Here is a 26319-nt window from a genome sequence, read left to right as displayed (position 1 = left end):
CGACACTAAACAGATTAATATACCCCTGGCTAGGCTGCTAGGGGGTCAGCCCTTCCTAAAACGACACTAAACAGATTAAAATACCCCTGGCTAGGCTGCTAGGGGGTCAGCCCTTCCTAAAGACGACACTAAACAGATTAAAATACCCCTGGCTAGGCTGCTAGGGGGTCAGCCCTTCCTAAAGACGATACTAAACAGATTAACATACCCCTGGCTAGGCTGCTAGGGGGTCAGCCCTTCCTAAAGACGACACTAAACTAACAGATTAACATACCCCTGGCTAGGCTGCTAGGGGGTCAGCCCTTCCTAAAGACGACACTAAACAGATTAAAATACCCCTGGCTAGGCTGCTAGGGGTCAGCCCTTCCTAAAGACGACACTAAACTAACAGATTAAAATACCCCTGGCTAGGCTGCTAGGGGGTCAGCCCTTCCTAAAGACGACACTAAACAGATTAAAATACCCCTGGCTAGGCTGCTAGGGGTCAGCCCTTCCTAAAGACGACACTAAACAGATTAAAATACCCTGGCTAGGCTGCTAGGGGGTCAGCCCTTCCTAAAGACGACACTAAACAGATTAAAATACCCCTGGCTAGGCTGCTAGGGGGTCAGCCCTTCCTAAAGACGACACTAAACAGATTAAAATACCCCTGGCTAGGCTGCTAGGGGGTCAGCCCTTCCTAAAGACGACACTAAACTAACAGATTAAAATACCCCTGGCTAGGCTGCTAGGGGGTCAGCCCTTCCTAAAGACGACACTAAACTAACAGATTAAAATACCCTGGCTAGGCTGCTAGGGGGTCAGCCCTTCCTAAAGACGACACTAAACTAACAGATTAAAATACCCCTGGCTAGGCTGCTAGGGGGTCAGCCCTTCCTAAAGACGACACTAAACTAACAGATTAAAATACCCCTAGCTAGGCTGCTAGGGGGTCAGCCCTTCCTAAAGATGACACTAAACTAACAGATTAAAATACCCCTGGCTAGGCTGCTAGGGGGTCAGCCCTTCCTAAAGACGACACTAAACTAACAGATTAAAATACCCCTGGCCAGGCTGCTAGGGGTCAGCCCTTCCTAAAGACGACACTAAACAGATTAAAATACCCCTGGCTAGGCTGCTAGGGGGTCAGCCCTTCCTAAAGACGACACTAAACAGATTAAAATACCCCTGGCTAGGCTGCTAGGGGTCAGCCCTTCCTAAAAGACGACACTAAACAGATTAAAATACCCCTGGCTAGGCTGCTAGGGGGTCAGCCCTTCCTAAAGACGACACTAAACAGATTAACATACCCCTGGCTAGGCTGCTAGGGGGTCAGCCCTTCCTAAAGACGACACTAAACAGATTAAAATACCCCTGGCTAGCCTGCTAGGGGTCAGCCCTTCCTAAAGACGACACTAAACAGATTAAAATACCCCTGGCTAGGCTGCTAGGGGTCAGCCCTTCCTAAAGACGACACTAAACAGATTAAAATACCCCTGGCTAGGCTGCTAGGGGTCAGCCCTTCCTAAAGACGACACTAAACAGATTAAAATACCCCTGGCTAGGCTGCTAGGGGGTCAGCCCTTCCTAAAAGACGACACTAAACTAACAGATTAAAATACCCCTGGCCAGGCTGCTAGGGGGTCAGCCCTTCCTAAAGACGACACTAAACAGATTAAAATACCCCTGGCCAGGCTGCTAGGGGGTCAGCCCTTCCTAAAGACGACACTAAACAGATTAAAATACCCCTGGCTAGGCTGCTAGGGGGTCAGCCCTTCCTAAAGATGACACTAAACTAACAGATTAAAATACCCCTGGCTAGGCTGCTAGGGGTCAGCCCTTCCTAAAGACGACACTAAACAGATTAAAATACCCCTGGCTAGGCTGCTAGGGGGTCAGCCCTTCCTAAAGACGACACTAAACTAACAGATTAAAATACCCCTGGCTAGGCTGCTAGGGGGTCAGCCCTTCCTAAAGACGACACTAAACTAACAGATTAAAATACCCCTGGCTAGGCTGCTAGGGGTCAGCCCTTCCTAAAGACGACACTAAACTAACAGATTAAAATACCCCTGGCTAGACTGCTAGGGGTCAGCCCTTCCTAAAGACGACACTAAACTAACAGATTAAAATACCCCTGGCTAGGCTGCTAGGGGGTCAGCCCTTCCTAAAGACGACACTAAACAGATTAAAATACCCCTGGCTAGACTGCTAGGGGGTCAGCCCTTCCTAAAGACGACACTAAACTAACAGATTAAAATACCCCTGGCTAGGCTGCTAGGGGTCAGCCCTTCCTAAAGACGACACTAAACTAACAGATTAAAATACCCCTAGCTAGGCTGCTAGGGGGTCAGCCCTTCCTAAAGATGACACTAAACTAACAGATTAAAATACCCCTGGCTAGGCTGCTAGGGGGTCAGCCCTTCCTAAAGACGACACTAAACTAACAGATTAACATACCCCTGGCTAGGCTGCTAGGGGGTCAGCCCTTCCTAAAGACGACACTAAACAGATTAAAATACCCCTGGCTAGGCTGCTAGGGGGTCAGCCCTTCCTAAAGACGACACTAAACAGATTAACATACCCCTGGCTAGACTGCTAGGGGGTCAGCCCTTCCTAAAGACGACACTAAACAGATTAAAATACCCCTGGCTAGGCTGCTAGGGGTCAGCCCTTCCTAAAGACGACACTAAACTAACAGATTAAAATACCCCTGGCTAGGCTGCTAGGGGGTCAGCCCTTCCTAAAGACGACACTAAACTAACAGATTAAAATACCCCTGGCTAGGCTGCTAGGGGGTCAGCCCTTCCTAAAGACGACACTAAACTAACAGATTAAAATACCCCTGGCTAGGCTGCTAGGGGTCAGCCCTTCCTAAAGACGACACTAAACAGATTAACATACCCCTGGCTAGGCTGCTAGGGGGTCAGCCCTGCCTAAAGACGACACTAAACAGATTAACATACCCCTGGCTAGGCTGCTAGGGGTCAGCCCTTCCTAAAGACGACACTAAACTAACAGATTAAAATACCCCTGGCTAGACTGCTAGGGGGTCAGCCCTTCCTAAAGACGACACTAAACAGATTAAAATACCCCTGGCTAGGCTGCTAGGGGGTCAGCCCTTCCTAAAGACGACACTAAACAGATTAAAATACCCCTGGCTAGGCTGCTAGGGGGTCAGCCCTTCCTAAAGACGACACTAAACAGATTAAAATACCCCTGGCTAGGCTGCTAGGGGGTCAGCCCTTCCTAAAGACGACACTAAACTAACAGATTAAAATACCCCTGGCTAGGCTGCTAGGGGGTCAGCCTTTCCTAAAGACGACACTAAACAGATTAACATACCCCTGGCTAGGCTGCTAGGGGGTCAGCCCTTCCTAAAGACGACACTAAACAGATTAAAATACCCCTGGCTAGGCTGCTAGGGGTCAGCCCTTCCTAAAGACGACACTAAACTAACAGATTAAAATACCCCTGGCTAGGCTGCTAGGGGGTCAGCCCTTCCTAAAGACGACACTAAACAGATTAAAATACCCCTGGCTAGGCTGCTAGGGGGTCAGCCCTTCCTAAAGACGACACTAAACAGATTAAAATACCCCTGGCTAGCCTGCTAGGGGTCAGCCCTTCCTAAAGATGACACTAAACTAACAGATTAACATACCCCTGGCTAGGCTGCTAGGGGGTCAGCCCTTCCTAAAGACGACACTAAACTAACAGATTAAAATACCCCTGGCTAGGCTGCTAGGGGGTCAGCCCTTCCTAAAGACGACACTAAACTAACAGATTAAAATACCCCTGGCTAGACTGCTAGGGGGTCAGCCCTTCCTAAAGATGACACTAAACTAACAGATTAAAATACCCCTGGCTAGGCTGCTAGGGGGTCAGCCCTTCCTAAAGACGACACTAAACAGATTAAAATACCCCTGGCTAGGCTGCTAGGGGGTCAGCCCTTCCTAAAGACGACACTAAACTAACAGATTAAAATACCCCTGGCTAGGCTGCTAGGGGGTCAGCCCTTCCTAAAGACGACACTAAACAGATTAAAATACCCCTGGCTAGGCTGCTAGGGGGTCAGCCCTTCCTAAAGACGACACTAAACTAACAGATTAAAATACCCCTGGCTAGACTGCTAGGGGGTCAGCCCTTCCTAAAGACGACACTAAACTAACAGATTAAAATACCCCTGGCTAGGCTGCTAGGGGGTCAGCCCTTCCTAAAGACGACACTAAACTAACAGATTAACATACCCCTGGCTAGGCTGCTAGGGGGTCAGCCCTTCCTAAAGACGACACTAAACTAACAGATTAAAATACCCCTGGCTAGGCTGCTAGGGGTCAGCCCTTCCTAAAGACGACACTAAACTAACAGATTAAAATACCCCTGGCTAGGCTGCTAGGGGTCAGCCCTTCCTAAAGACGACACTAAACAGATTAAAATACCCCTGGCTAGGCTGCTAGGGGGTCAGCCCTTCCTAAAGACGACACTAAACTAACAGATTAACATACCCCTGGCTAGGCTGCTAGGGGGTCAGCCCTTCCTAAAGACGACACTAAACTAACAGATTAAAATACCCCTGGCTAGGCTGCTAGGGGGTCAGCCCTTCCTAAAGACGACACTAAACAGATTAAAATACCCCTGGCTAGGCTGCTAGGGGTCAGCCCTTCCTAAAGACGACACTAAACTAACAGATTAAAATACCCTGGCTAGGCTGCTAGGGGTCAGCCCTTCCTAAAGACGACACTAAACTAACAGATTAACATACCCCTGGCTAGGCTGCTAGGGGGTCAGCCCTTCCTAAAGACGACACTAAACTAACAGATTAACATACCCCTGGCTAGGCTGCTAGGGGTCAGCCCTTCCTAAAGACGACACTAAACAGATTAAAAATACCCCTGGCTAGGCTGCTAGGGGGTCAGCCCTTCCTAAAGACGACACTAAACAGATTAAAATACCCCTGGCTAGCCTGCTAGGGGTCAGCCCTTCCTAAAGATGACACTAAACTAACAGATTAACATACCCCTGGCTAGGCTGCTAGGGGGTCAGCCCTTCCTAAAGACGACACTAAACTAACAGATTAAAATACCCCTGGCTAGGCTGCTAGGGGGTCAGCCCTTCCTAAAGACGACACTAAACTAACAGATTAAAATACCCCTGGCTAGACTGCTAGGGGTCAGCCCTTCCTAAAGATGACACTAAACTAACAGATTAAAATACCCCTGGCTAGGCTGCTAGGGGTCAGCCCTTCCTAAAGACGACACTAAACAGATTAAAATACCCTGGCTAGGCTGCTAGGGGGTCAGCCCTTCCTAAAGACGACACTAAACTAACAGATTAAAATACCCCTGGCTAGGCTGCTAGGGGGTCAGCCCTTCCTAAAGACGACACTAAACAGATTAAAATACCCCTGGCTAGGCTGCTAGGGGTCAGCCCTTCCTAAAGACGACACTAAACTAACAGATTAAAATACCCCTGGCTAGACTGCTAGGGGTCAGCCCTTCCTAAAGACGACACTAAACTAACAGATTAAAATACCCCTGGCTAGGCTGCTAGGGGGTCAGCCCTTCCTAAAGACGACACTAAACTAACAGATTAACATACCCCTGGCTAGGCTGCTAGGGGGTCAGCCCTTCCTAAAGACGACACTAAACTAACAGATTAAAATACCCCTGGCTAGGCTGCTAGGGGTCAGCCCTTCCTAAAGACGACACTAAACTAACAGATTAAAATACCCCTGGCTAGGCTGCTAGGGGGTCAGCCCTTCCTAAAGACGACACTAAACAGATTAAAATACCCCTGGCTAGGCTGCTAGGGGGTCAGCCCTTCCTAAAGACGACACTAAACTAACAGATTAACATACCCCTGGCTAGGCTGCTAGGGGTCAGCCCTTCCTAAAGACGACACTAAACTAACAGATTAAAATACCCCTGGCTAGGCTGCTAGGGGGTCAGCCCTTCCTAAAGACGACACTAAACAGATTAAAATACCCCTGGCTAGGCTGCTAGGGGGTCAGCCCTTCCTAAAGACGACACTAAACTAACAGATTAACATACCCCTGGCTAGGCTGCTAGGGGGTCAGCCCTTCCTAAAGACGACACTAAACTAACAGATTAAAATACCCCTGGCTAGGCTGCTAGGGGTCAGCCCTTCCTAAAGACGACACTAAACAGATTAAAATACCCCTGGCTAGGCTGCTAGGGGGTCAGCCCTTCCTAAAGACGACACTAAACAGATTAAAATACCCCTAGCTAGGCTGCTAGGGGGTCAGCCCTTCCTAAAGACGACACTAAACTAACAGATTAAAATACCCCTGGCTAGACTGCTAGGGGGTCAGCCCTTCCTAAAGACGACACTAAACTAACAGATTAAAATACCCCTGGCTAGGCTGCTAGGGGGTCAGCCCTTCCTAAAGACGACACTAAACAGATTAAAATACCCCTGGCTAGGCTGCTAGGGGTCAGCCCTTCCTAAAGACGACACTAAACTAACAGATTAAAATACCCCTGGCTAGGCTGCTAGGGGGTCAGCCCTTCCTAAAAGACGACACTAAACAGATTAAAATACCCCTGGCTAGCCTGCTAGGGTCAGCCCTTCCTAAAGACGACACTAAACAGATTAAAATACCCCTGGCTAGGCTGCTAGGGGGTCAGCCCTTCCTAAAGACGACACTAAACTAACAGATTAAAATACCCTGGCTAGGCTGCTAGGGGGTCAGCCCTTCCTAAAGACGACACTAAACAGATTAAAATACCCCTGGCTAGACTGCTAGGGGGTCAGCCCTTCCTAAAGACGACACTAAACAGATTAAAATACCCCTGGCTAGGCTGCTAGGGGGTCAGCCCTTCCTAAAGACGACACTAAACAGATTAAAATACCCCTGGCTAGGCTGCTAGGGGGTCAGCCCTTCCTAAAGACGACACTAAACTAACAGATTAACATACCCCTGGCTAGGCTGCTAGGGGTCAGCCCTTCCTAAAGACGACACTAAACTAACAGATTAAAATACCCCTGGCTAGGCTGCTAGGGGGTCAGCCCTTCCTAAAGACGACACTAAACAGATTAACATACCCCTGGCTAGGCTGCTAGGGGGTCAGCCCTTCCTAAAGACGACACTAAACAGATTAAAATACCCCTGGCTAGGCTGCTAGGGGGTCAGCCCTTCCTAAAGACGACACTAAACTAACAGATTAAAATACCCCTGGCTAGGCTGCTAGGGGGTCAGCCCTTCCTAAAGACGACACTAAACAGATTAAAATACCCCTGGCTAGGCTGCTAGGGGGTCAGCCCTTCCTAAAGACGACACTAAACAGATTAAAATACCCCTGGCTAGCCTGCTAGGGGGTCAGCCCTTCCTAAAGATGACACTAAACTAACAGATTAACATACCCCTGGCTAGGCTGCTAGGGGGTCAGCCCTTCCTAAAGACGACACTAAACTAACAGATTAAAATACCCCTGGCTAGGCTGCTAGGGGGTCAGCCCTTCCTAAAGACGACACTAAACTAACAGATTAAAATACCCCTGGCTAGACTGCTAGGGGTCAGCCCTTCCTAAAGATGACACTAAACTAACAGATTAAAATACCCCTGGCTAGGCTGCTAGGGGGTCAGCCCTTCCTAAAGACGACACTAAACAGATTAAAATACCCCTGGCTAGGCTGCTAGGGGGTCAGCCCTTCCTAAAGACGACACTAAACTAACAGATTAAAATACCCCTGGCTAGGCTGCTAGGGGGTCAGCCCTTCCTAAAGACGACACTAAACAGATTAAAATACCCCTGGCTAGGCTGCTAGGGGGTCAGCCCTTCCTAAAGACGACACTAAACTAACAGATTAAAATACCCCTGGCTAGACTGCTAGGGGGTCAGCCCTTCCTAAAGACGACACTAAACTAACAGATTAAAATACCCCTGGCTAGGCTGCTAGGGGGTCAGCCCTTCCTAAAGACGACACTAAACTAACAGATTAACATACCCCCTGGCTAGGCTGCTAGGGGGTCAGCCCTTCCTAAAGACGACACTAAACTAACAGATTAAAATACCCCTGGCTAGGCTGCTAGGGGTCAGCCCTTCCTAAAGACGACACTAAACTAACAGATTAAAATACCCCTGGCTAGGCTGCTAGGGGGTCAGCCCTTCCTAAAGACGACACTAAACAGATTAAAATACCCCTGGCTAGGCTGCTAGGGGGTCAGCCCTTCCTAAAGACGACACTAAACTAACAGATTAACATACCCCTGGCTAGGCTGCTAGGGGGTCAGCCCTTCCTAAAGACGACACTAAACTAACAGATTAAAATACCCCTGGCTAGGCTGCTAGGGGGTCAGCCCTTCCTAAAGACGACACTAAACAGATTAAAATACCCCTGGCTAGGCTGCTAGGGGGTCAGCCCTTCCTAAAGACGACACTAAACTAACAGATTAAAATACCCCTGGCTAGGCTGCTAGGGGGTCAGCCCTTCCTAAAGACGACACTAAACTAACAGATTAACATACCCCTGGCTAGGCTGCTAGGGGTCAGCCCTTCCTAAAGACGACACTAAACTAACAGATTAACATACCCCTGGCTAGGCTGCTAGGGGGTCAGCCCTTCCTAAAGACGACACTAAACAGATTAAAATACCCCTGGCTAGGCTGCTAGGGGGTCAGCCCTTCCTAAAGACGACACTAAACAGATTAAAATACCCCTGGCTAGCCTGCTAGGGGGTCAGCCCTTCCTAAAGATGACACTAAACTAACAGATTAACATACCCCTGGCTAGGCTGCTAGGGGGTCAGCCCTTCCTAAAGACGACACTAAACTAACAGATTAAAATACCCCTGGCTAGGCTGCTAGGGGGTCAGCCCTTCCTAAAGACGACACTAAACTAACAGATTAAAATACCCCTGGCTAGACTGCTAGGGGGTCAGCCCTTCCTAAAGATGACACTAAACTAACAGATTAAAATACCCCTGGCTAGGCTGCTAGGGGTCAGCCCTTCCTAAAGACGACACTAAACAGATTAAAATACCCCTGGCTAGGCTGCTAGGGGTCAGCCCTTCCTAAAGACGACACTAAACTAACAGATTAAAATACCCCTGGCTAGGCTGCTAGGGGGTCAGCCCTTCCTAAAGACGACACTAAACAGATTAAAATACCCCTGGCTAGGCTGCTAGGGGGTCAGCCCTTCCTAAAGACGACACTAAACTAACAGATTAAAATACCCCTGGCTAGACTGCTAGGGGGTCAGCCCTTCCTAAAGACGACACTAAACTAACAGATTAAAATACCCCTGGCTAGGCTGCTAGGGGGTCAGCCCTTCCTAAAGACGACACTAAACTAACAGATTAACATACCCCTGGCTAGGCTGCTAGGGGGTCAGCCCTTCCTAAAGACGACACTAAACTAACAGATTAAAATACCCCTGGCTAGGCTGCTAGGGGGTCAGCCCTTCCTAAAGACGACACTAAACTAACAGATTAAAATACCCCTGGCTAGGCTGCTAGGGGGTCAGCCCTTCCTAAAGACGACACTAAACAGATTAAAATACCCCTGGCTAGGCTGCTAGGGGGTCAGCCCTTCCTAAAGACGACACTAAACTAACAGATTAACATACCCCTGGCTAGGCTGCTAGGGGGTCAGCCCTTCCTAAAGACGACACTAAACTAACAGATTAAAATACCCCTGGCTAGGCTGCTAGGGGGTCAGCCCTTCCTAAAGACGACACTAAACAGATTAAAATACCCCTGGCTAGGCTGCTAGGGGGTCAGCCCTTCCTAAAGACGACACTAAACTAACAGATTAAAATACCCCTGGCTAGGCTGCTAGGGGGTCAGCCCTTCCTAAAGACGACACTAAACTAACAGATTAACATACCCCTGGCTAGGCTGCTAGGGGGTCAGCCCTTCCTAAAGACGACACTAAACTAACAGATTAACATACCCTGGCTAGGCTGCTAGGGGGTCAGCCCTTCCTAAAGACGACACTAAACTAACAGATTAAAATACCCCTGGCTAGGCTGCTAGGGGGTCAGCCCTTCCTAAAGACGACACTAAACAGATTAAAATACCCCTGGCTAGGCTGCTAGGGGGTCAGCCCTTCCTAAAGACGACACTAAACAGATTAAAATACCCCTAGCTAGGCTGCTAGGGGGTCAGCCCTTCCTAAAGACGACACTAAACTAACAGATTAAAATACCCCTGGCTAGACTGCTAGGGGGTCAGCCCTTCCTAAAGACGACACTAAACTAACAGATTAAAATACCCCTGGCTAGGCTGCTAGGGGGTCAGCCCTTCCTAAAGACGACACTAAACAGATTAAAATACCCCTGGCTAGGCTGCTAGGGGGTCAGCCCTTCCTAAAGACGACACTAAACTAACAGATTAAAATACCCCTGGCTAGGCTGCTAGGGGGTCAGCCCTTCCTAAAAGACGACACTAAACAGATTAAAATACCCCTGGCTAGCCTGCTAGGGGGTCAGCCCTTCCTAAAGACGACACTAAACAGATTAAAATACCCCTGGCTAGGCTGCTAGGGGGTCAGCCCTTCCTAAAGACGACACTAAACTAACAGATTAAAATACCCCTGGCTAGGCTGCTAGGGGTCAGCCCTTCCTAAAGACGACACTAAACAGATTAAAATACCCCTGGCTAGACTGCTAGGGGGTCAGCCCTTCCTAAAGACGACACTAAACAGATTAAAATACCCCTGGCTAGGCTGCTAGGGGGTCAGCCCTTCCTAAAGACGACACTAAACAGATTAAAATACCCCTGGCTAGGCTGCTAGGGGGTCAGCCCTTCCTAAAGACGACACTAAACTAACAGATTAACATACCCCTGGCTAGGCTGCTAGGGGTCAGCCCTTCCTAAAGACGACACTAAACTAACAGATTAAAATACCCCTGGCTAGGCTGCTAGGGGGTCAGCCCTTCCTAAAGACGACACTAAACAGATTAAAATACCCCTGGCTAGGCTGCTAGGGGGTCAGCCCTTCCTAAAGACGACACTAAACTAACAGATTAAAATACCCCTGGCCAGGCTGCTAGGGGGTCAGCCCTTCCTAAAGACGACACTAAACAGATTAACATACCCCTGACTAGGCTGCTAGGGGGTCAGCCCTTCCTAAAGACGACACTAAACAGATTAAAATACCCCTGGCTAGGCTGCTAGGGGGTCAGCCCTTCTAAAGACGACACTAAACTAACAGATTAAAATACCCCTGGCTAGGCTGCTAGGGGGTCAGCCCTTCCTAAAGACGACACTAAACTAACAGATTAAAATACCCCTGGCTAGGCTGCTAGGGGGTCAGCCCTTCCTAAAGACGACACTAAACAGATTAAAATACCCCTGGCTAGGCTGCTAGGGGGTCAGCCCTTCCTAAAGACGACACTAAACAGATTAAAATACCCCTGGCCAGGCTGCTAGGGGGTCAGCCCTTCCTAAAGACGACACTAAACAGATTAAAATACCCCTGGCTAGGCTGCTAGGGGGTCAGCCCTTCCTAAAGACGACACTAAACAGATTAAAATACCCCTGGCCAGGCTGCTAGGGGGTCAGCCCTTCCTAAAGACGACACTAAACTAACAGATTAACATACCCCTGGCTAGGCTGCTAGGGGTCAGCCCTTCCTAAAGACGACACTAAACTAACAGATTAAAATACCCTGGCTAGGCTGCTAGGGGGTCAGCCCTTCCTAAAGACGACACTAAACTAACAGATTAAAATACCCCTGGCTAGACTGCTAGGGGTCAGCCCTTCCTAAAGACGACACTAAACAGATTAAAATACCCCTGGCTAGGCTGCTAGGGGGTCAGCCCTTCCTAAAGACGACACTAAACTAACAGATTAAAATACCCCTGGCTAGACTGCTAGGGGGTCAGCCCTTCCTAAAGACGACACTAAACAGATTAAAATACCCCTGGCTAGGCTGCTAGGGGTCAGCCCTTCCTAAAGACGACACTAAACAGATTAAAATACCCCTGGCTAGGCTGCTGGGGGGTCAGCCCTTCCTAAAGACGACACTAAACAGATTAACATACCCCTGGCTAGGCTGCTGGGGGGTCAGCCCTTCCTAAAGACGACACTAAACAGATTAACATACCCCTGGCTAGGCTGCTAGGGGGTCAGCCCTTCCTAAAGACGACACTAAACTAACAGATTAAAATACCCCTGACTGGGCTGCTAGGGGGTCAGCCCTTCCTAAAGATGACACTAAACTAACAGATTAAAATACCCCTGGCTAGACTGCTAGGGGGTCAGCCCTTCCTAAAGATGACACTAAACAGATTAAAATACCCCTGGCTAGGCTGCTAGGGGTCAGCCCTTCCTAAAGACGACACTAAACTAACAGATTAAAATACCCCTGGCTAGGCTGCTAGGGGGTCAGCCCTTCCTAAAGACGACACTAAACAGATTAAAATACCCCTGGCTAGGCTGCTAGGGGTCAGCCCTTCCTAAAGACGACACTAAACAAACAGATTAACATACCCCTGGCTAGGCTGCTAGGGGGTCAGCCCTTCCTAAAGACGACACTAAACTAACAGATTAAAATACCCCTGGCTAGGCTGCTAGGGGGTCAGCCCTTCCTAAAGACGACACTAAACAGATTAAAATACCCCTGGCTAGACTGCTAGGGGGTCAGCCCTTCCTAAAGACGACACTAAACAGATTAAAATACCCCTGGCTAGGCTGCTAGGGGGTCAGCCCTTCCTAAAGACGACACTAAACTAACAGATTAACATACCCCTGGCTAGGCTGCTAGGGGGTCAGCCCTTCCTAAAGACGACACTAAACAGATTAAAATACCCCTGGCTAGGCTGCTAGGGGGTCAGCCCTTCCTAAAGACGACACTAAACAGATTAAAATACCCCTGGCTAGGTTGCTAGGGGGTCAGCCCTTCCTAAAGACGACACTAAACAGATTAAAATACCCCTGGCTAGGCTGCTAGGGGTCAGCCCTTCCTAAAGACGACACTAAACAGATTAACATACCCCTGGCTAGGCTGCTAGGGGGTCAGCCCTTCCTAAAGACGACACTAAACAGATTAACATACCCCTGGCTAGGCTGCTAGGGGGTCAGCCCTTCCTAAAGACGACACTAAACTAACAGATTAACATACCCCTGGCTAGGCTGCTAGGGGGTCAGCCCTTCCTAAAGACGACACTAAACTAACAGATTAAAATACCCCTGGCTAGGCTGCTAGGGGGTCAGCCCTTCCTAAAGACGACACTAAACTAACAGATTAAAATACCCCTGGCTAGGCTGCTAGGGGGTCAGCCCTTCCTAAAGACGACACTAAACTAACAGATTAAAATACCCCTGGCTAGGCTGCTAGGGGGTCAGCCCTTCCTAAAGACGACACTAAACTAACAGATTAAAATACCCCTGGCTAGGCTGCTAGGGGGTCAGCCCTTCCTAAAGACGACACTAAACAGATTAAAATCCCCATGGCTAGACTGCTAGGGGGTCAGCCCTTCCTAAAGACGACACTAAACAGATTAAAATACCCCTGGCTAGGCTGCTAGGGGGTCAGCCCTTCCTAAAGACGACACTAAACTAACAGATTAACATACCCCTGGCTAGGCTGCTAGGGGGTCAGCCCTTCCTAAAGACGACACTAAACAGATTAAAATACCCCTGGCTAGGCTGCTAGGGGGTCAGCCCTTCCTAAAGACGACACTAAACAGATTAAAATACCCCTGGCTAGACTGCTAGGGGGTCAGCCCTTCCTAAAGACGACACTAAACAGATTAAAATACCCCTGGCTAGGCTGCTAGGGGGTCAGCCCTTCCTAAAGACGACACTAAACTAACAGATTAACATACCCCTGGCTAGGCTGCTAGGGGGTCAGCCCTTCCTAAAGACGACACTAAACAGATTAAAATACCCCTGGCTAGGCTGCTAGGGGGTCAGCCCTTCCTAAAAGATGACACTAAACAGATTAAAATACCCCTGGCTAGGCTGCTAGGGGGTCAGCCCTTCCTAAAGACGACACTAAACTAACAGATTAAAATACCCCTGGCTAGACTGCTAGGGGGTCAGCCCTTCCTAAAGACGACACTAACAGATTAAAATACCCCTGGCTAGGCTGCTAGGGGTCAGCCCTTCCTAAAGACGACACTAAACAGATTAAAATACCCCTGGCTAGACTGCTAGGGGTCAGCCCTTCCTAAAGACGACACTAAACAGATTAAAATACCCCTGGCTAGGCTGCTAGGGGGTCAGCCCTTCCTAAAGACGACACTAAACAGATTAAAATACCCCTGGCTAGGCTGCTAGGGGGTCAGCCCTTCCTAAAGACGACACTAAACAGATTAAAATACCCCTGGCTAGGCTGCTAGGGGGTCAGCCCTTCCTAAAGACGACACTAAACAGATTAAAATACCCCTGGCTAGGCTGCTAGGGGGTCAGCCCTTCCTAAAGACGACACTAAACAGATTAAAATACCCCTGGCTAGGCTGCTAGGGGGTCAGCCCTTCCTAAAGACGACACTAAACTAACAGATTAAAATACCCCTGGCTAGGCTGCTAGGGGTCAGCCCTTCCTAAAGACGACACTAAACAGATTAAAATACCCCTGGCTAGGCTGCTAGGGGGTCAGCCCTTCCTAAAGACGACACTAAACTAACAGATTAAAATACCCCTGGCTAGGCTGCTAGGGGGTCAGCCCTTCCTAAAGACGACACTAAACAGATTAAAATACCCCTGGCTAGGCTGCTAGGGGGTCAGCCCTTCCTAAAGACGACACTAAACTAACAGATTAAAATACCCCTGGCTAGACTGCTAGGGGGTCAGCCCTTCCTAAAGACGACACTAAACAGATTAACATACCCCTGGCTAGGCTGCTAGGGGGTCAGCCCTTCCTAAAGACGACACTAAACTAACAGATTAAAATACCCCTGGCTAGGCTGCTAGGGGGTCAGCCCTTCCTAAAGACGACACTAAACTAACAGATTAAAATACCCCTGGCCAGGCTGCTAGGGGGTCAGCCCTTCCTAAAGACGACACTAAACTAACAGATTAAAATACCCCTGGCTAGACTGCTAGGGGGTCAGCCCTTCCTAAAGACGACACTAAACAGATTAACATACCCCTGGCTAGGCTGCTAGGGGGTCAGCCCTTCCTAGGGACACATCAGAGAATATGGAAGCTGTTCAGATTGTACGTAAATTGAAAGACAGATCATTGTTACAAAGCAGCACTAAGATATGACTGACAACGTTCACATCATGGGCCAGACACAAGGCCAGCAGAGACCACGGCGCACAAAGGAAAGGTTCTATGGTTGAGAGCAGACAACCAGACGTACCATAAAGAGTTACTGCTGCTGTTCAATTGTAATTGTAGTTCAACAACAATTACATACGATTTTGAAAATATCATTCTAATGCTGATAGGTAATTTCATCCAAAGTAATGTCTTGTGACTGACAGTGTGGGCAAATCCATCAACTGTATTTGTATTTAAGGTCCTTTTTTAAATACACATCAGACGATGTCACAATGTGCTTGTACAGACAGACAGCCTAAAATGCCAAACAGCAAACAATGCAGATGTAGAGGGTATGGTGGCTAGGTATAAAAAAAAAAACTCTCTACACGCCAGGAAATTTGGTGAGGAACTAGGAACTGCTACTTACTCAAACCTCACGGCAGCGTCAGCCAGGAAACGCTTGTCAAACAGCCATCGGAAGAAAACGTCCAGACTGGAAGGAAGGAGGAAACAGTTCTCAGAGTGATAGAAGAGGTGGTTGACGATTGGATTAGAGACTCCATGACTGAGAATAGGATCATAAAGGGACAGTTTCCTGCACCCAGATTAAGGCGAGTGAACCCAGATTAAGGCTAGTTAATTAATTGACCTTTATTTAACCAGGCAAGTCAGTTAAGAACAAATTCTTATTTTCAATGACGGCCTAGGAACAGTGGGTTAACTGCCTGTTCAGGGGCAGAATGACAGATTTGTACCTTGTCGGCTCGGGGGTTTGAATTTGCAACCTTCCGGTTACTAGTCCAACGCTCTAACCACCCAGTGAACCCAGATTAAGGCTAGTGAACCCATTTTAAGGCTAGTGAACCCAGATTAAGGTGAGTGAACCCAGATTAAGGCGAGTGAACCCAGATTAAGGCGAGTGAACCCAGATTAAGGCGAGTGAACCCAGATTAAGGCTAGTGTACCCAGATTAAGGCTAGTGAACCCAGACTAAGGCTAGTGAACTCAGATTAAGGCTAGTGATGTGCTCCATTGAGAGTGTCTGCATTCAGTGGGGTGTCCGCCCTCAGAATGGAAGGTTGGGAGTTCGATCCCTGGCAGAGTCATACCAAAGACAATTTAAAAATATATGTATACAGTTGAAGTCAGAAGTTTACATACACCTTAGCCAAATAAGTTTTAAAAAATCCAGAAAATCACATTGTAGGATTTTTAATGAATTTATTTGCAAATTATGGTGGAAAATAAGTATTTGGTCACCTACAAACAAGCAAGATTTCTGGCTCTCACAGACCTGTAACTTCTTCTTTAAGAGGCTCCTCTGTCCTCCACTCGTTACCTGTATTAATGGCACCTGTTTGAACTTGTTATCAGTATAAAAGACACAACCTCAAACATTCACACTCCAAACTCCACTATGGCCAAGACCAAATAGCTGTCAAAGGACACCAGAAACAAAATTGTAGACATGCACCAGGCTGGGAAGACTGAATCTGCAATAGGTAAGCAGCTTAGTTTGAACAAATCAACTGTGGGAGCAATTATTTGGAAATGGAAGACATACAAGACCACTGATAATCTCCCTCGATCTGGGGCTCCACGCAAGATCTCACCCCATGGGGTCAAAATGATCACAAGAACGGTGAGCAAAAATCCCAGAACCACACTGGGGGACCTAGTGAATGACCTGCAGAGAGCTGGTACCAAAGTAACAAAAGCCTACCATCTGTAACACACTACGCCACCAGAGACTCAAATCCTGCAGTGCCAGACGTGTCCCCCTGCTTAAGCCAGTACATGTCCAGGCCCGTCTGAGGTTTGCTAGAGAGCATTTGGATGATCCAGAAGAAGATTGGGAGAATGCCATATGGTCAGATGAAACCAAAATAGAACAAAATAGAACTTTTTGGTAAAAACTCAACTCGCCAAAGGACAAAGAATGCTGAGTTGCATCCAAAGAACACCATACCTACTGTGAAGCATGGGGGTGGAAACATCATGCTTTGGGGCTGTTTGTCTGCAAAGGGACCGTGTAAAGGAAAGAATGAATGGGGCCATGTATCGTGAGATTTTGAGTGAAAACCTCCTTCCATCAGCAAGGGCATTGAAGATGAAACGTCGCTGGGTCTTTCAGCATGACACTGATCCCAAACACACCGCCCGGGCAACGAAGGAGTGGCTTCGTAAGAAGCATTTCAAGGTCCTGGAGTGGCCTGGCCAGTCTCCAGATCTCAACCCCATAGGAAATCTTTGGAGGGAGTTGAAAGTCCGTGTTGCCCTGCAACAGCCCCAAAGCATCACTGCTCTAGAGGAGATCTGCATGGAGGAATGGGCCAAAATACCAGCAACAGTGTGTGAAAACCTTGTGAAGACTTACAGAAAACATTTGACCTCTGTCATTGCCAGCAAAGGGTATATAACAAAGTATTGAGATAAACTTTTGTTATTGACCAAATACTTATTTTCCACCATAATTGGCAAATAAATTCATTGAAAATCTGGATTATTTTTCTCATTTTTCTGTCATAGTTGAAGTGTACCTATGATGAAAATAACAGGCCTCTCATCTTTTTAAGTGGGAGAACTTGCACAATTGGTGGCTGACTAAATACTTGTTTTGCCCCACTGTACATACAGTATAAAAAGGTAGCACAGGATTGGTACTTAATGGAGGGAAATGTGTCTGTGATGATTGATTATACACTTAATAAAACCTGTTGCACCTACAAACTTATTCCGTCCAAATAGATCTCAATGTCACGTTACGGACTCTGCAGCCTCGTTTTAATACGACGTCTAGAACTTAAGCACGGTTAGGGCAAACAACTTCGTCTGACAAACCTAATGCCAACGACCCTGTCCAAAAATCCGTTATAGTGGTTCTCGGTAACGGCTGGATCATGACGAGATGCGGGGGAGTGTGTTGTGTAATCTCAAATCAAATTGATTCCCAATTGAAACATGTTGAAGACGTGTAGTACCTGCTGAGTCCTAGAGAGGGCAGCAGTAAGACCATGAAGATGAGGAAGGTGTAACATTTATGCATGGTGGTCCTGTTCTCTCCAGACCTAATTAGAATACACGGACAAATCAAAATGATCAGCATTACACATTGACAAATACAGAATACAAGAGCTATCCGGTGTAAGTAGGTTAGCCAGGTCCCAGATCAGTTTGTGCTGGTTTTGCCATCTCCTACATAGTGACAAACAGATCTGGGACCAGACGTGTTAGATACACAGTAGAAAAGATCAACATTTACTGTGTGTGTGTGAGTGGTACCGTGTCCAGTGTGAGTGTGAGTGGTACCGTGTCCAGTGTGTGTGTGAGTGGTACCGTGTCCAGTGTGTGTGTGAGTGGTACCGTGTCCAGTGTGAGTGGTACCATGTCCAGTATGTGTGTGAGTGGTACCGTGTCCAGTGTGAGTGGTACCGTGTCCAGTGTGAGTGGTACCGTGTCCAGTATGTGTGTGAGTGGTACCGTGTCCAGTGTGTGTGTGAGTGGTACCGTGTCCAGTGTGAGTGGTACCGTGTCCAGTGTGAGTGGTACCGTGTCCAGTGTGAGTGGTACCGTGTCCAGTGTGAGTGTGAGTGGTACCGTGTCCAGTGTGAGTGTGAGTGGTGCAGTGTGAGTGGTACCGTGTCCAGTGTGAGTGGTACCGTGTCCAGTGTGAGTGGTACTGTGTCCAGTGTGAGTGGTACCGTGTCCAGTGTGAGTGTGAGTGGTACCGTGTCCAGTGTGAGTGGTACCGTGTCCAGTGTGAGTGGTACCGTGTCCAGTGTGTGTGAGTGGTACCGTGTCCAGTGTGAGTGGTACCGTGTCCAGTGTGAGTGGTACCGTGTCCAGTGTGAGTGTGAGTGGTACCGTGTCCAGTGTGAGTGGTACCGTGTCCAGTGTGTGTGTGAGTGGTACCGTGTTCAGTGTGAGTGGTACCGTGTCCAGTGTGAGTGGTACCGTGTCCAGTATGTGTGTGAGTGGTACCGTGTCCAGTGTGTGTGTGAGTGGTACCGTGTCCAGTGTGTGTGTGAGTGGTACCGTGTCCAGTGTGAGTGTGAGTGGTACCGTGTCCAGTGTGAGTGTGAGTGGTACCGTGTCCAGTGTGTGTGTGAGTGGTACCGTGTCCAGTGTGAGTGGTACCGTGTCCAGTGTGAGTGGTACCGTGTCCAGTGTGAGTGGCACCGTGTCCAGTGTGAGTGTGAGTGGTACCGTGTCCAGTGGGCCTCGAAGAAGGCAGAGTAGTACACGATGGTCGGTAGCAGGGCGGAGAAGGCCCACAGCAGCAGGGTGGGGAAGAACTGAGTCACGATGGGGTTCTGGAGGAGGAGAGGAAGAGGGAGGAGGAAGAGGGAGGAGGAAGAAGATGGAGAGGAAGTAAGAGGAGGAGGAGGATGAGAAGAGAAGGAGAGGTAGAAGGGAAAATTTGCAGATCAAGGTGAGGTTAAGGTTAGGAATAGTACACAGATGAATGCCCTTTTCCCACTATAGTGTCAACCAAACCGTACTCTGCTGGCTCTGATAGTTCCAGCACAGTGGTTGTGTAACCAGTCCAGTGCAGTGCAGCTTGGCTTGAAAAGGGTCAAACTGAGGCTGCCTCCCAAATAGGACATTATTTCTTTATATAGTGCACTAAATCGGGAATAGGGTGCCATCATAGGGAATAGGGCGCCATAATAGGGAATAGGGTGCATAATAGGGAATAGGGTGCCATCATAGGGAATAGGGTGCCATCATAGGGAATAGGGTGCCATCATAGGGAATAGGGTGCCATCATAGGGAATAGGGTGCCATAATAGGGAATAGGGTGCCATTTGGAACGCCGTCTTATGGGCGACCTCCTGAGCTTCACTAAGAGAGGTCAAAGGTGACTCACGTTGAGGTACTCGACAGGCTTGGTGACATTGAACTTGTCCATGGTGGAGATGATGATGGCGGGGGTTGTGAGGAAGAAGAGGAGGAGGAAGAGGATACAGTTGATGATGAAGCATCTCAGCCACCAGGGGAACCCTCCTACTGACAGATGCTCCCTGGGAGAAAACAGGAGAGGACAGGTCAATCAATCAATCACCAGGGGAACCCAGATGCTCCCTGGGAGAAACATGAAGAGGACAGGTCAATCAATCAATTCAAGAATAGAATAGAACATTGCTGTCTGTATGTTGGGCCAGGTGTTTTGTTTGGGTTTGGTTGGGCCAGGTGTTTTGTTTGGGTTTGGTTGGGCCAGGTGTTTTGGTTGGGTTTGGTTGGGCCATGTGTTTTGTTTGGGTTTGGTTGGGCCAGGTGTTTTGGTTGGGTTTGGTTGGGCCAGGTGTTTTGGTTGGGTTTGGTTGGGCCAGGTGTTTTGGTTGGGTTTGGTTGGGCCAGGTGTTTTGGTTGGGTTTGGTTGGGCCAGGTGTTTGGTTGGGCCAGGTAATTTGGTTGGGTTTTGTTGGGCCAGATGTTTTGGTTAGGTTTGGTTGGGCCAGGCGTTTTGGTTGGGTTTGGTTGGGCCAGGGATTTGGTTGGGTTTTGTTGGGCCAGATGTTTTGGTTGGGCTTGGTTGGGCCAGGTGTTTTGGTTGGGTTTGGTTGGGCCAGGCGTTTTGGTTGGGCCAGGTGTTTTGGTTGGGCCAGGGGGTTTGGTTGGGCCAGGTGTTTTGGTTGGGCCAGATGTTTTGGTTGGGCAAGGTGTTTTGGTTGGGCAAGGTGTTTTGGTTGGGCAAGGTGTTTTGGTTGGGCAAGGTGTTTGGTTGGGCAAGGTGTTTTGGTTGGGCAAGGTGTTTTGGTTGGGCAAGGTGTTTTGGTTGGGCCAGGTGTTTTGGTTGGTTTTGCTACCCTGCATTTCCATCATTCGACCTCAAGAGACTGAAAAAGCACCTTCTCAGCACCTTCTGTCAATTAATACCATGATCACCTAACCACATCCATTACCCCCCCAGCGAGAAAACATTTAAGTGTCCTCCGTCATGACAGCAAAGATTTAAAAAATGATGTTCATTTCCTGCAATTATACACATTTTACCATAGAGTGATTTGATTTGATTGATTTGAGGGAAATGTTTGCTGTTTTTAATAAGATAACCGATGAGTGATTGCTGATGCATAATCACTATTATCATGTAATTGGTCCCCAGGTCTACAAAAGGAGGGGCTGCAGGCCTCCAGCTGTGATTGGTCCCCAGGTCTACAAAAGGAGGGGCCTCCAGCTGTGATTGGACCACAGGTCTACAAAAGGAGGGGCTGCAAGGCCTCCAGTTGCCCATCTAACTGAATTATCCAATTAGTCTCAAATAAATTCCCAACCATGTGGACCAACTTAAAATTAAAATGTTTGCCAACACTTACGCTCATCAACAGACGCTTCAGCCTAATGCATCAAATTATTAGCCGGGGACATTATCAACATAAACCTTTAACTTATTCATGGTCTTTTATCAACATTATATGGGAATAATAGGCATTTTATCTACGAAAATGTAGTTTATCTCCGAACAAAACAAAGTAGCTATTTTCATTTCACGATAGAAATACATGTAAAAAACAAATATTTTATATTTGAGATTCTTCAAAGTAGCCACCCTTTGCCTTGATGACAGCTTTGCACACTCTTGGCATTCTCCCAACCAGCTTCGTGACGTAGTCACCTGGAATGGTTTTCCAACAACTCCCATGGCGGACACATGAGCATCTCGTCATACAGTGCATTTCGGAAACTATTCAGACCACTTGACTTTTTCCACATTTTGTTACGTTACAGCCTTATTCTAAATTGTATTATATCGTTTTTTTTCTCATCAATCAACACATAACAAGTTATATAGGTATGCTGCAAAGTTATATTAAAAAAAAAAAAATCACATTTTACATAAGTATTCAGAACCTTTACTCTGTACTTTGTTGACGCGCCTTTGGCAGCGATTAGAGCCTCGAGTCTTGTTGGGTATGACGCTACAAGTTTGGCACACCTGTATTTGGGGAGTTTCTCCCATTCTTCTCTGCAGATCCTCTGTCAGGTTGGATGGGAATCGTTGCTGCACAGTCATTTTCAGGTCTCTCCAGAGACGTTATATTGGGTTGTCATGCGCCTTTTACTGAGGAGTGGCCACTCTACCATGAAGGCCTGATTGGTGGAGTTTCCTTCTGGAGGGTTCGTCTATCTCCACAGAGGAATTCTGCAGCTCTGTCAGAGTGACCATCGGGTTCTTGGTCACCTCTCTGACCAAGGCCCTTCTCCCCCGATTGCTCAGTTTGGCAGGCTGGCCAGCACGAGGAAGAGTCTTGGTGGTTCTAAACTTCTTACATTTAAAAATGATGGAAGCCACGGTGTTCTTGGGGACCTTCAATGCTGCAGAAATATGCCTCGACACAATCCTGTCTCTGAGCTCTATGGACAATTCCTTCGAATTCATGACTTGGTTTTTGCTCTGACATGCACTGTCAACTGTGGGACCTTATACAGACAGGTGTGTGCCTTTCCAAATCATGTCCAATCAATTGAATTGACCACGGGTGGACTCTAATCAAGTTGTAGAAACATCTCAAGGATGATCAATGAAAACACCTGACCTCAATATCGAGTCTCATTGCAAAGAGTCTGAATACTTATGTAAATAATGTATATCTGTATTGAATTTTTGTATACATTTGCAAAAATGTCTAAACCTGTTTTCCCTTTGACATTAAGGGATATTGTGTGTAGATTGACGAGAAATTGCTTTTATTTAATAAATCTTAGAATAAGGCTGTATAACGTAACAAAATGTGGAAAGAATCAAGGGGTCTGAATACCCTCTGAATGCGCTGTAATAAACAGATCTCTGGTGTAAATGGGAAGATGCACACAGCACATAAAGACAAAAGGAGACGAGACCAAAACGACAACATGAGAACAAACGGACATAAAAACCTAAAAAAAAAACTACAACCATTCTTGCAATAAAGGCCTTTGGAAAATCCTATTAAATTTGATATATCGCCCAACAATAATTCACATACATACAGGATTGCAACTGACACCTAGTGATGGTGCCAGATTACCGCCTCAGCCTGTGAGGTCATTTGATACTGGCACTCAGCAGTTGGATAATCATCTAGAGGGGAGAGAGAGACGGTTGCTCTAAAGTGGATGGAAATTGAATTACCCCGTAGCTCTTAGATACTTAGAACACAGTCCACAGTCTGGTGGTGACATCATTACACAGTCCACAGTCTGGTGGTGACATCATTACACAGTCCACAGTCTGGCGGTGACATCATTACACAGTCCACAGTCTGGCGGTGACATCATTACACAGTCCACAGTCTGGCGGTGACATCATTACACAGTCCACAGTCTGGTGGTGACATCATTACACAGTCCACAGTCTGGTGGTGACATCATTACACAGTCCACAGTCTGGTGGTGACATCATTACACAGTCCACAGTCTGGTGGTGACATCATTACACAGTCCACAGTCTGGTGGTGACATCATTACACAGTCCACAGTCTGGTGGTGACATCATTACACAGTCCACAGTCTGGTGGTGACATCATTACACAGTCCACTGTCTGGTGGTGACATCATTACACAGTCCACAGTCTGGTGGTGACATCATTACACAGTCCACAGTCTGGTGGTGACATCATTACACAGTCCACTGTCTGGTGGTGACATCATTACACAGTCCACAGTCTGGTGGTGACATCATTACACAGTCCACAGTCTGGTGGTGACATCATTACACAGTCCACAGTCTGGTGGTGACATCATAACCCACTGAACTCCCCAGAGAGGAAACTGAGTACATTAATCTATGCTGTGATCTGTATTTGTTATGGATCCCCATTAGTTCCTGCCAAGACAGCAGCTACTCTTCCTGGGGTTTATTATGGATCCCCTATAGTTCCTGCCAAGGCAGCAGCTACTCTTCCTGGGGTTTATTATGGATCCCCAGTAGTTCCTGCCAAGGCAGCAGCTACTCTTCCTGGGGTTTATTATGGATCCCCATTAGTTCCTGCCAAGGCAGCAGCTACTCTTCCTGGGGTTTATTATGGATCCCCAGTAGTTCCTGCCAAGGCAGCAGCTACTCTTCCTGGGGTTTATTATGGATCCTCATTAGTTCCTGCCAAGACAGCAGCTACTCTTCCTGGGGTTTATTATGGATCCCCTATAGTTCCTGCCAAGGCAGCAGCTACTCTTCCTGGGGTTTATTATGGATCCCCAGTAGTTCCTGCCAAGGCAGCAGCTACTCTTCCTGGGGTTTATTATGGATCCCCAGTAGTTCCTGCCAAGGCAGCAGCTACTCTTCCTGGGGTTTATTATGGATCCCCATTAGTTCCTGCCAAGGCAGCAGCTACTCTTCCTGGGGTTTATTATGGATCCCCATTAGTTCCTGCCAAGGCAGCAGCTACTCTTCCTGGGGTTTATTATGGATCCCCATTAGTTCCTGCCAAGGCAGCAGCTACTCTTCCTGGGGTTTATTAAGGATCCCCATTAGTTCCTGCCAAGGCAGCAGCTACTCTTCCTGGGGTTTATTATGGATCTCAATTAGTTCCTGTCAAGGCAGCAGCTACTCTTCCTGCTTTTTTTTTTATGGATCCCCATTAGTTCCTGCCAAGGCAGCAGCTACTCTTCCTGGGGTTTATTGTGGATCCCCATTAGTTCCTGCCAAGGCAGCAGCTACTCTTCCTGGGGTTTATTATGGATCCCCATTAGTTCCTGCCAAGGCAGCAGCTACTCTTCCTGGGGTTTATTATGGATCCCCATTAGTTCCTGCCAAGGCAGCAGCTACTCTTCCTGGGGTTTATTATGGATCCCCATTAGTTCCTGCCAAGGCAGCAGCTACTCTTCCTGGGGTTTATTGTGGATCCCCATTAGTTCCTGCCAAGGCAGCAGCTACTCTTCCTGGGGTGCAGCAAAATGAAGGCAGTTATAGAATTTTAAAACATTACAATACAGGCCACTCCAACACTGACCTACAATACAGAATCCATGTGTACGTGTGTCTATAGTGTGTATGGTATCGTGTGTGTGTATGCATGCATCTGTGCCTGTGTTTGTGTCTCTACACAGTCCCCGGTGTTCAATAGGGTGTATTTTTATCTGTTTTTTGAATCAAATTTTACTGCGTGCCTGAGTTCCAGTCATGGGACCTGTGTACATCCAAGGGCCAACCGTGCTGCCCTGTTCTGAGCCTATTGCAATTTTCCTAAGTCCCTCTGTGGCACCTGACCACACGACTGAACAGTAGTCCAGGTGCAACAAAACTAGGACCTGTCGAACCTGCCGTGTTGATAGTACTGTTAAGAAGCCAGAGCAGCGCTTTATTATGGACAGACTTCTCCCCATCTTAGCTACTGTTGTATCAATATGTTTTGACCATGACAGTTTACAATCCAGGGTTACTCCAAGCAGTTTAGTCACCTCAACTTGCACATTATTCATTACAACATTTGTTGCGGTTTAGGGTTTAGTTAATGATTTGTCCCAAAAAAGCTTTTTAAATATTTAGGACTAACTTATTCCTTGCTACCCATTATGAAACCAACTGCAGCTCTTTGTTAAGTGTTGCAGTCATTTCAGTCGCTGTAGTAGCTGACGTGTATAGTGTTGAGTCATCCTCATGCATAGACACACTGGCTTTACTCAAAGCCAGTAGCATGTCGTTAGTAAAGATTGAAAAAAGTAAGGGGCCTAGACAGCTGCCCTGGGGAATTCCTGATTCTAACTGGATTATGTTGGAGAGGCTTCCATTAAAGAACACCCTCTGTGTTCTGTTAGACAGGTAACTCTTTATCCACATTATAGCAGGGGGTGTAAAGCCATAACACATACATTTTTCCAGCAGCAGACTATAAGCGATAATGTCTAAAGCCACATTGAAGTCTAATAAAGTAGGCGTGAAAATATTTCTCTCATACATTTCTCTCAGCCAATCATCGGTCATTTGTGTAAGTGCTGTGCTTGTTGAATGTCCTTCCCTATAAGCTGAAAGTCTGTTGTCAATGTGTTTACTGTAAAATAAACATATCTGGTCAAACACCATTTTTTTCATTTTTATTAATTAAGAATTGGTAGCAGGCTGATTGGTCGGCTATTTGAGCCAGTAAAGGGGGCTTTACTATTCTTGGGTAGCGGAATGACTTTAACTTTCCTCCAGGCCTGAGGGCACACACTCTCTAGTAGGCTTAAATTGAAGATGTGG

General features: G+C 47.5%; 1 protein-coding gene across 1 annotated transcript in view; it reads right to left on the bottom strand.

Moving 5' to 3' along the window:
- Positions 1-26319, bottom strand: part of LOC135523365 (CSC1-like protein 2) — a 93275-nt gene that overhangs the window by 30986 nt on the left and 35970 nt on the right. The window contains exons 14-17 of the mRNA XM_064949988.1: positions 20029-20182; positions 19365-19471; positions 18140-18226; positions 15586-15651 (exon numbers count right to left, since the gene is read on the bottom strand). Of these exons, the coding sequence (XP_064806060.1) occupies positions 15586-15651; positions 18140-18226; positions 19365-19471; positions 20029-20182 (414 nt within the window). The remainder of the gene's footprint in view (positions 1-15585; positions 15652-18139; positions 18227-19364; positions 19472-20028; positions 20183-26319) is intronic.

Source organism: Oncorhynchus masou, chromosome 31 (assembly GCF_036934945.1).
Source record: "Oncorhynchus masou masou isolate Uvic2021 chromosome 31, UVic_Omas_1.1, whole genome shotgun sequence".
NCBI lineage: Eukaryota > Metazoa > Chordata > Actinopteri > Salmoniformes > Salmonidae > Oncorhynchus > Oncorhynchus masou.
This window is presented reverse-complemented; position numbering and strand designations above follow the sequence as displayed.